We start from the raw sequence: 10,483 nt of genomic DNA, 5'->3' as shown, positions 1-10,483 counted from the left end.
GAAAAATAGTGTAACTTTATTTACATTATTAAAATAATATTAATAAAATTAACAATCTATTCACATTGCAGTAATGTAAAAATATTATACCTATAACTTCAGACTTCAGTAGGTATACAAAACTAAAAATTAAAAAAAAAAATTTTAACCAGAAATTATATATTTTTATTTAAACTTCTTTATTTTTACACAAACCGATCAGCCAATCATAAACATCCCTTCTTCCATTAAAATGGCAATTATATTATCATCAAAATAAAATATATAATATTAACATTGGTATACATTTTTATTTATTAATCTATTATTGAGACGAACAATTTAAATATAATGGAATGGTAAAATAATTTAGGTAAATCAAATATACTGACCATATAATTGAAAAACATAAAAAACTATATATAATACATAATACATATAAATAAATACAATATGTAAAATTAAAATTAACAAAAATTCCCCCTTTTATCTACATTACAATAATGGTAATATAAAAACAATTTAAATTCAATCAGTTAAGAACATGTTTAATATAAGATGGATTATGAACATTTCAAAATTTAAAATGTCACACCATTTATACTAAACTGAAAACCCTCAATTGGACATTTGGACTTAATAATATAACATTAAATAGATAATTGCATTTGTATAAATTATTTAACTAAATAACGATTTTTTTGACTAGTGTCATCAAATAACAAAAGTAGGAATGTTCCAATATTTTAAATGTATTGCAAGTTTTCAAAATACAAATTGCATAAGTAGTTTAAAATATTATATTATTTATATGGTGTATTTACAATGTTTCTGGAAGGCAGAGTTGAGGTGAAGGAATTAATTATAATGAAATGGATCATGTTGACTGGAATAGTTATCAAATAAAAAATACTTATGTATAAGGTATTATTGAATTTCTGGATTGGATATTTCTCTATCCTGTAAATACACCATTGATAAAGGTTCAGACATAAATTATATTTATGTAGGTATAATATTTGGCAACAATAGTTTAAAGAGCTAATAACAATAATAATCAATAATAACAAAAAATGTCAAAAACCTAGTTACATAACAGTCAAATAAATACATAACACTAATTATCAATCCGTTGTTTTGTCAGCTATTGGTATAGATTTATTCTTTTGATATTTTATATAAGCTAAAAATGTGGTCCATACCAATCCAGCGAAACTGACAAATATCAAACGATTTCTCGGAGGAATTACACAATAATTTATTGTTTGTAATATCGGCCAAACCATTACAGCAATCTAAACAAAAGAAAAATATTTGTTGATCAATATAAGTGACTAAATAATATTATTCACTTTTAGCAATTTAACAGTCTTTAGCATTAAAAATTATTAAGTATTTAAAATTTTAACTATTATATAGTTATATATATATAATACGTTCAAAATATTTATTATTATACAATTTAAAATCATACCTATTACATAAAGGAAGAAATGTGAAAATAGCAATTATAAAATATGGTGTCCTTTTAAAATTTATTTGATTACAATGTATAAAAAAAATTATATAGGTACCTTCCATGTAGAGACAAATTTTTCTTTAACTTCCATTTTAGCATCTTCTATTGTACCTCCATCCAAAAGTGTCATGAAGAAAAAAAAACTAGCCATTGCAAATGGACCATATGAAAATTGTTCAACAACTGCCTGCAAAATTAAAAATAACATTTAATTTTATTATAATAAGACTAACATATTATATTATATTATTATACCATTATTAAAAGTTATATTTATTGTAACCTTTTTCAAATAATAATTATTTCCGAACTTAAATAATATATAAATAATTTAGGCCCAAATATTTATATCATTGTTATAATTTTAAGAACTAAACAAAGTAGTAGCATAAATAAGGTTAAGATTTATCATCCGTAGTATTAATTAAGTGTTTTTTATTCAATTTAGTAACTCATCTATAAACTAGTTTTTGGTACCTAATAAATAAAATGCCTATAGTCTGCAACCACAATCACAATTTTTATGCTGATTAGCTGTATAATATTATATGGCTATTTTTTTTTTTATTTTTCTGATAGAAATTAAATTTTTATACTTCAAAAATACCAAAATTAAAATTTCTATGAACATTATTATTATATCAAGATAACATTTTTATGGAATTAAATATATAATTGTTTATTATCTAATCGTATTTTTCTTAAAATAATAAAAAAATCATACTTTTTAATGCTTTTACCTGTTATATTTAAGTAATCCTATATTGACAGCTCATAAAGAAAAAAAGTTGTTTAAGGCTTCTCTTATACATACTAGGTTTATTTGTAGTATTAATTACCACGATATCATATTATATGATGTAATTAATTAGTTTATAAAAAAATGACTGACACTTACATAAGTGTATGTTTTAAATATTGTAGTTAATATTGAAACACATTTTGACAATGGATTTTAGATAAATTCTTTCTAATTAATGGATTTCAATGTTTCACGTTTATAATAATTAAGTACTTATTACCTACCAATATGAATACAATCAAACTAATTCAATAATTTTTTTCGTCCAATTATTGATAGCATTAAAAATTATTAAATTATTAAAATATAATAAAATTATAGGTACCTATATAATAATATAATACAATATTGCTTAAAAGTTGTTATTTCAAATCCAATAAAAAAAAACCCAATAAACCTAATCACAATAACCATTCCTTAATATTCACCATAACCATTTTTATATAAGTTGTATCATAATAAATTTCATATTACAATTAAAATATTTTCAATGGATAAAGTATAATATAGATAAAAGATAAACACCTTGCATTGTAGAAGTAGGCACCTATGATAAAGAATGTTCTTAACATTTTTTTATTTTCATAATTAGAGTAGGTATAATATTGTATACTATTTGTAAAATATATAATCAGAAATTTTAAAATACATTGTGCTGCAATAGTAGAAACATTATATTATCACTGCCTGTACACATAAATATTTTAGCAGGTAATGATAACATTTATTTATTTTTTGATTAATAAGCTTAAATTGTAAATGATAGTTTAATATTTTAACCATAATTTAAAACATAAATTATTGTACCTAGTAGTATAATAGTTATGTATATAATTAACAGTTATATTTCATGTTTTTATTTCATGATACAATTTTACTAATTGTTATTGTTCAGTAATAATTTAATTAGTATCTGCGTAGGAACAAGGAATGTATAATCAAATCTACAATATGCGTCCAACTATATTTTTCTTATCCTAGGCACTAAATACATTTTAGTAAGCCACTTTTAAATAAAATTACTGGTTAATTTACTTTCTAATTTAAATTAAATAAATTAAATAAATTTTATAATTACATTGTTTAAACTTGATAGCTGAGATGTTCATGTTATTATTTCTTATTGAAATATTAGGTATGTTTAAATTTAACATAGGTAATATTTAAATTAGGTTACAGTTAAAACAATCATGTTACTGCAAGCTAAACCTTAGCAATTATGCTTATTAATTATTATAATTAATGACTATTAAACACAGATATACTGACCTTAGTTATATGACTAGTAATTGTCATTGAAGGCCAAACATAACTGGCAAATCTCATCCACGCGTACAAAGTGGGTGCTACAAAAAGTCCACCATACATACTGAACTTTGCCGCTCGTTGTAAATCAATGGTTTTGTTTCCAGACGGCTGAAGCGTCTGTTGTATCAAACTGCTCACCGGCCAGGTAACCGAATATATGGCCACACCGCGGACGAGTCCGTGATTACTGGCTTTAAATATTTTCGACCACATAATAACGGAAGACTGTGGTCGTCACTAAACAAAAAATTAATCATAATTCGCTCAGAGATCGGTAAGCATCAAATACTAGATTTGACTCGGTTAACATTTTGCGTAGGTAGGTACTTACGGAAAACCAACAATACAGGTGGACAGGTATAATTCGTGTGTAATGAATGAACACTTGGCGATAAAATAACGGCGTTCAAGGCACTCGTCCGCGCGAAGGTTGACAGTTGTTTAGGTATAGTACTGACACGATCGTAAATAATTAACAATAAACAGCAGATAACGTGTAAAAACGTAACAACAATAGGCACTTGTGCGAAATCACGCGCAACAGATAGGGAATTGCGATCACGGATTCGCGAAAATATTTGGAAAAAAAAAACAAATGTGGGTGAAGAGAGCAATACAGAGTTAATGTATAGTTAAGAGAACGGATCTGACGGCGGCGGAATGCGCGTGGGCGAACGCCAAATCGATAACCTATATATTATATTGTTCCGGAACCCAAAACGGCCCAAACACGTAACCGCCGACGACGAGGAGCCGACACTACTGTTGTACGAGTATGATATCGTAGTGTATAGTAGTGTACTGGCCGCGGTCGACGGTTATTGAGCCGAAAGCGACGGGGGAACGAGTAGAGCAGACAGACTGCTCCGAGTGAGGATTGGCCGTTGAGCGTTGAGCACCGGTCCGCGGGACCCGCGAACAAGGTCACCGCCGCCACCGGACCAGCGGGTGATCGGCGGCATTCGGCAATAGACATCAGGCGCCTGGTGGCGAGTGAATCGAGTGATGAGCCGTTATCGAACAACCGTACAACCGTTGATTGTTGATTAGAACCATTCATAAATCATAAAATTCCAATTTACTCCGTCCGTCAAACCGTGATAATAATATTATTCATACTACTATGTAGATTGTAGTAAACTATATAGATTACTTGTGTACACGAACAAAATAACGATCTGAACCCTCTCTTCGCACGAAAACAAAATTTCCGCCGGCGTATAAAATAGTAATCCTTATGCATTATAGCCCCACGAGGACTATAGGACTACTGTTATAGTCTGTATAATCTATATAATATGTCTATAATACGAGTTTTTAAAAATTAAAAAAGGTTTTTTAGTTTGGTCGACGGTTGTTAATCTTTATAATTAGTACATATTTGTCTATAAAATAATTAAAAATAATACATGTCATTAGTCTGGAAAACTCGAGTGAGAAAAATGTTTTTCTTTATACCACATTTGGTTTTGGTTTGGCCGGTTTGGGTTGAATTTAAAATGTTGCCAAAATGCATAAAAATCGAGAATTATTTCGTAGTTTTCTCAATGATTGACTTCATTTTTTTAATTTATAGAATAACTTTGAATACTTTAAATTTTTACCAAGTGTTAATCTTAGCGTCTTCTTTACATAGTATAGTCTTCATAATATTTGACTTTTTTTGAGCTATTTATAGACATTTAAAATTTTCGAAATTTGTTTTAGTTATTTTAGTATTTTACTATAAAGTATAAATGTCGATAAAAAAAATTATCGTTGGACAAATATGCTTGAATATGTATTACGAGGTTTTTAATGAGTTGTACTTTCTTACTTAATTTACTGCCTAAAAAAAATTTTTAAAAAAAATGGCCTATCTACATTTAATTTTAATTTTAATCATTAAATATTATACATTCATTACCAAGAACAAGGTCAATGCCCATGATACAAAATCGCATATACAGTCATACAGACACACGACACGTTATCTAAGCGTGATTCAGTTCAGACGTTTAGTGATTAGAATAATAATTGTCTGATTGCCGTCGGTTTGATTTTTATTATAAATCATAATAATTTAATGAACTTACACTTAAAATAATATAATAAATTTATAAAATAATGCGGTTAACGGAAAAATTAAAAATAAGAAAAGGAATATAAATCACCTGTAAAAACATTTTTTAAACAATAGTTACTATTTTACTAATTATGATTTTACGACATAAACATTAAAAATCACTTAATATATTCGACAAAATTTAAAATGTATAAAAATTAGTTTAAAAATTAAATTTAATAATTAAAAAATTATTCAATATTTTTTGATTTGTAAATTATATAAAAATATATGATGTAATCATCAAGTTGGCCATTATATAATCAGGAATTAAAACCATAAACATTTTTTTCAATTTCATTTTGAATACAAGTACCTACCTATTTATTTTTTCCGATAACAATATAAATTTCGATTTTACCGTTATTAAAAACAGGTATTAAACTTACTTTAACCTAACCGCCAAGTAACCGGTATTTAAAACGTAAAGAAAAACAGGAGTCACTAGTCACTACAGACAAATGTATTTTAAAAACCAATACAATTATACAAAATCAAGATTTTACTTAATTTACTCTAAATTTTTAATTACAAAATAATTTGAAAAAATAGTTTTGTATTGTTTGTAACTGATAAATTGTTCAACATTTGAACTTCAAACACTTTTAAACAAATCTTACTTATGCATTTTAAATATTTTTTTAATATCTAAAAGAACAACTTATGTAGTTATGTGATGAGAATATGAGATCTTGTATTTAATTAAACAACTTTTTGAATAAGTCTAAACATTTTTATCAACACTTCAAAATGCCTAAATAGCTTAAATTGAGTAAATACTTTGAAGTTTGAAAATTTCATTGTTTCAAAAATGATATACCTTAAATAACAGCAGAATGTTCAAGTTTCTATGAGAAACTTAAAACAACAAAAAACTAAAAACCGTTTGAAGACAAATCGTTATTCCACATGTGAATATTCGATTTCGTCAAAATTTAAACTTCAAATGGTCATAAAAAATATTAAAATTTTGTAGAATTAAACTCAGTTTTTATTTTTAATTCTAGACAACTTGATGTAAAGAACTTTGTACTAGATTTTCAAACCTTATGAATAAATAAATATTATACATTTTTAACTAGGTACCTTAAAATAATTATCAAATCATCGAGATTTTGATCGTAAATGTTTTCTTATTTAATATTGTTTTGCAATTATTTAATATATACATCTTTATTGCTCATAAGTTATAATACAAAGTTTATTTCTTCACTTATTTTCCACAAAGGTAGGTAGGTAGGTAATAAACGCTAAGATTTAAAAATTAACAATCTACCTAGTATTTACATAATTAATGTATTATTAGTTTACTAATTTACTAATTTACTATTATTATAAAGAATATTTAGAACGATAAAATATTAACAATTGACAATATTTTTCATAGAATTGAATAGTATAACTCACTCTAGTGGTTAACTCTAAGACCAACGAAGGAATAAACCTTAAATGATAACATTATCAAAAACCGGCAATCTTTAAGATTTTGATAAACCAAGTAAATTGATATATCTTAGTTCGTGATTGCGGTCCATGACCGTGGTCTTGTACTCTTGTTTATATTATAATTAGTAATTAGTAATTTATAATTATTCACCTAATTACCCAATCTAACTTCTAAGCAGTAAGTACTGAGTAAGTAGTCACTACTTTCTAGTTTGACTAAGTTAAAATGATTTAAAAGAGTTAGTAAGTTTGCTGTATTGTAAACAATAATGTAGTTTTTTTAAAAATTATGTATTTACATTTTTTTCTTTCATTTGAAAAAGAAATCATCTACTTACATTGTATATATTAATATTTACTAGTTTAGTACCCACATAATTATATTCTTGAATTAATGTAAAATATAAATCCATAAGTAGCTTAATTTAAGTCTATTGGATTCAAGTTTAGATAGTGTTTATAAATAATGAGTATGTAGACCAACAAATTATTTTTAATTATAAACCATATTATTTAATATACTTTAGAATTAGTTATAACTCTTAAGTTATTGTAAATGTTTGAAGTATTGCTATTTTATTTATTCAAAATGTTGAAGACTTTTGTACTTTATTTTTACAGAGTAAAAGAATAGGACATCATCATTTAGTTTTAATGGAGTTCAGTCATTCAATTCTTGGTTGTTACATTTCTAAACCTATTAACTTAAAACAATTTAAGACTGAAAATGCTTATACAGTTGATCAAATTAAAATGTCAAAGATCACTGATCGTATAATATTTGAAAAATTAAGATCAATTAATCCAAGTGCTGATTTATCTCATTTACCAGATGATATAAAAATGTGGGAAACAGAATTACAGAACTATAATTATCAAGAAGTTTTTGATTCACCAGATACATTAAGTGCTCGTTACATTTTTCCTATCTACGGCACTATTAGAAGTAATCTTCAAACACTTAAAGTTATGAAAAGTGATTTCTATCAGACTAAAAAAACAAAATTATATACTCCACTTCCCAGTTTTACTCCAAGAGGTAATATTACGCCTGGTCAAACTTTATTAATTACAATTTCAATTTATTATCCATTTCATTGGACGAGAAATCAAATTCCTGATGAAGCTGTTTTTCCACGTTGTAAAAAAACCCTTCAATTTTATGATGCACAAACTCTTCAAGATTTGAAACAAGGATTTAAATGTGAAAATGAAGAAACTGAAATAAGTGGTGATATAAGCAAAACCCCTCATAAACCATTAGGTAAATCAAAATTTTTATTTCTATATAAAGATCCCTCCAGTTTCTACAATGTGCCAATCCTATGGTTTAACTGTGACAAATGAAATAGATAATTTAATTGGGTGTAGACACCTTGGGCTTGAAATTTATAAAACTATGCTTCAAACTAGGATGTCTTAAGAGAAACTTGAAAATTTGCTCATAATAAGTTATAAAAATGGAGTTTATAAACTTTAGGTGAGTTATGATAAGTGATAGGTATACTTATACTACTACTTATATAGAAATTTGTCATAGGTATTTTAGATAATATTTACGCCACTGGATTTTTATATTGATATATATAATATATTAAATGGTTTAATAATGTTTAGATGGTATATAACCTCAACAAAGTACCTACTATTTAAAATAATATTCTGATGTTTTAAGGGGTAAGCACATGCAACTTTTTGGGCACTAGTAAAAGATGATGAAACAATTTTATATCAATCGTCAGTATAATTAAAAAAAATTATATTTAATATTTATCTATCAATTTGAAACATTTTTATATAGAATTAATAACATATACATTTAAAAATTGATAAATTGGTTTATTTATTTAAATGTTTTTGTTTTTAGAATATATTGTGAACTCAGATTTGAAGCACGGATTGTTTTACATAAATAATAATTTATACGTCGACACATTACCTGATAAAAGTACAAAGATTTATGCCGAAACAATGAAAAAATGGGCTTGTGATAATGGTAAACCTATTGAAAATATATTATCATTGGATACACAACTTTTGGATTTGGAGATATGTATTGGCCAACCTTATGTTTACCAACATTTAGGTCGCTGTGAACATCTATTTATCTTTAATGAAATCAGCATTGCTAAATCTAATGATTGTCTTGGCCAAACCAATTATCCAAGAGTCATCAGTGTAGCAAAAGAGAAATTAAAAAATTGTATATTTTGCTCTAAAAATGTAGCTAGTGTTGTTATGCTGAATGATGATGAAAGAACCCCAGTAAGTGTAAATCATATGTGTGAACCTTGTTTTAAATCATATAACTATGATCATTTAGATGATAAAGTATCAAATTTTAAAGCTTATAGATGTATAAAATGGAAAAAATAACTTAATAACATATTAACTTATAAATAATAATCCAAATGACAATGTTATTATGAAAAATTATGTTTTTTAAATTTTTATTTGTTATTAAGTACTAAGTTAAAATATTTGTCTTAGCATTATAAATCCATGACTTTTATTTGCATTATTATAACTGTTAGCAAATAAATAACTGTAAATACATTTTATACTACTACTAATAATAATTCTGCCTTTCTGCATTGCAAATTATATCAGGACAACGGAGATGTCGGACTTGATCCATAGTATCTTAAATTTTGGTTGTAATATAAAATATAAATATACTTTCTATAACTCCTTGCAATTAATCAAGTCTAAAATATTTATATTAATACATTGCCTATTTACACAACATTATCATGTAAGGATGTTAAACAGAATAAGCTGGTGACCTTCGAAAAGAAAATCCTTAGAAAAGTGTATGTACCTGTACAAAAAACCCATAACAATGGTATATTCAAGTCGAGAAAGAAAGTACACTTAAACTATACAATACACTCAACTGGCAAGATTTTCTCAGATAAAAATGGTATGAGCCAGGCATGAATGCAGAGAGTAGTTTGGTAAAATGGATACTCCTAACTAACAAGCCGCCAAAAAAAAAAAAAAATAACAGACAAAGGGAAAATTATGTAAATATTAGAAAGACACATTAGTAGATGAGTTTTTTTAAAATTAATTCATAACAATAGGCCTATGGCTAAACTATATGGAACTTTTTTTCTAAATATTTTTATGGTTACAATTTATTATACGTCTGATCAGAATGAAAAATTTTTAGACTATAAGAGCATTATTATTCAATAATGCTAATAATAACAATTATGTGTATTTAGAAATTAAATTAATTTTTTATTATCTAAAAATAGAAGGATTTTGTATAAAATTAATGTATGTCAAATAGTTTATAGCACCGCGCCACCCGCCACAA

General features: G+C 25.9%; 2 protein-coding genes across 5 annotated transcripts; one reads left to right on the top strand and one right to left on the bottom strand.

Annotated features, from left to right (window-relative positions):
• Positions 1–142: 142 nt before the first annotated feature.
• LOC132919351 (mpv17-like protein) lies at positions 143–3,821 on the bottom strand. The gene is made up of 3 exons (XM_060980912.1): positions 3,570–3,821; positions 1,554–1,685; positions 143–1,274 (listed from the first exon to the last, which is right to left on the bottom strand). Exons 1-3 carry the CDS (start codon positions 3,819–3,821, stop codon positions 1,104–1,106), a joined length of 555 nt encoding a protein of 184 aa, XP_060836895.1. The 3' UTR covers positions 143–1,103.
• Positions 3,749–9,860, top strand: LOC132919350 (snRNA-activating protein complex subunit 3). Of its 4 annotated transcripts, XM_060980910.1 has the most exons (4): positions 7,213–7,347; positions 7,780–8,422; positions 9,026–9,154; positions 9,245–9,860. In XM_060980910.1, exons 2-4 carry the CDS (start codon positions 7,813–7,815, stop codon positions 9,532–9,534), a joined length of 1,029 nt encoding a protein of 342 aa, XP_060836893.1. In that variant the 5' UTR covers positions 7,213–7,347; positions 7,780–7,812; the 3' UTR covers positions 9,535–9,860. The 4 variants fall into 4 exon arrangements, with proteins under 4 accessions (XP_060836892.1, XP_060836891.1, XP_060836893.1 ...); XM_060980909.1 differs by lacking the exon at positions 7,213–7,347 and adding an exon at positions 3,749–3,882 and having other exon boundaries at positions 9,026–9,860; XM_060980908.1 differs by having other exon boundaries at positions 7,210–7,336; positions 9,026–9,860.
• Positions 9,861–10,483: the final 623 nt, after the last annotated feature.

This window comes from Rhopalosiphum padi, chromosome 2 (assembly GCF_020882245.1).
Source record: "Rhopalosiphum padi isolate XX-2018 chromosome 2, ASM2088224v1, whole genome shotgun sequence".
Taxonomy (NCBI): Eukaryota; Metazoa; Arthropoda; class Insecta; order Hemiptera; family Aphididae; genus Rhopalosiphum; species Rhopalosiphum padi.
Note: the sequence above shows the minus strand (reverse complement) of the source record. Positions and strands in the feature narration are given on the sequence as shown.

Excerpts from the sequence above, each read along its gene's own strand:
- LOC132919350 (XM_060980909.1), top strand. The coding sequence starts at position 7,813 with ATGGAGTTCAGTCATTCAATTCTTGGTTGTTACATTTCTAAACCTATT. Across the intron at positions 8,423-9,025 it reads AACCCCTCATAAACCATTAG|AATATATTGTGAACTCAGAT; the intron begins GTAAATCAAAAT and ends TTTTGTTTTTAG.
- LOC132919351 (XM_060980912.1), bottom strand. The coding sequence starts at position 3,821 with ATGTGGTCGAAAATATTTAAAGCCAGTAATCACGGACTCGTCCGCGGT. Across the intron at positions 1,686-3,569 it reads TTACTAGTCATATAACTAAG|GCAGTTGTTGAACAATTTTC; the intron begins GTCAGTATATCT and ends TTAATTTTGCAG. Across the intron at positions 1,275-1,553 it reads AATTTGTCTCTACATGGAAG|ATTGCTGTAATGGTTTGGCC; the intron begins GTACCTATATAA and ends TCTTTTGTTTAG.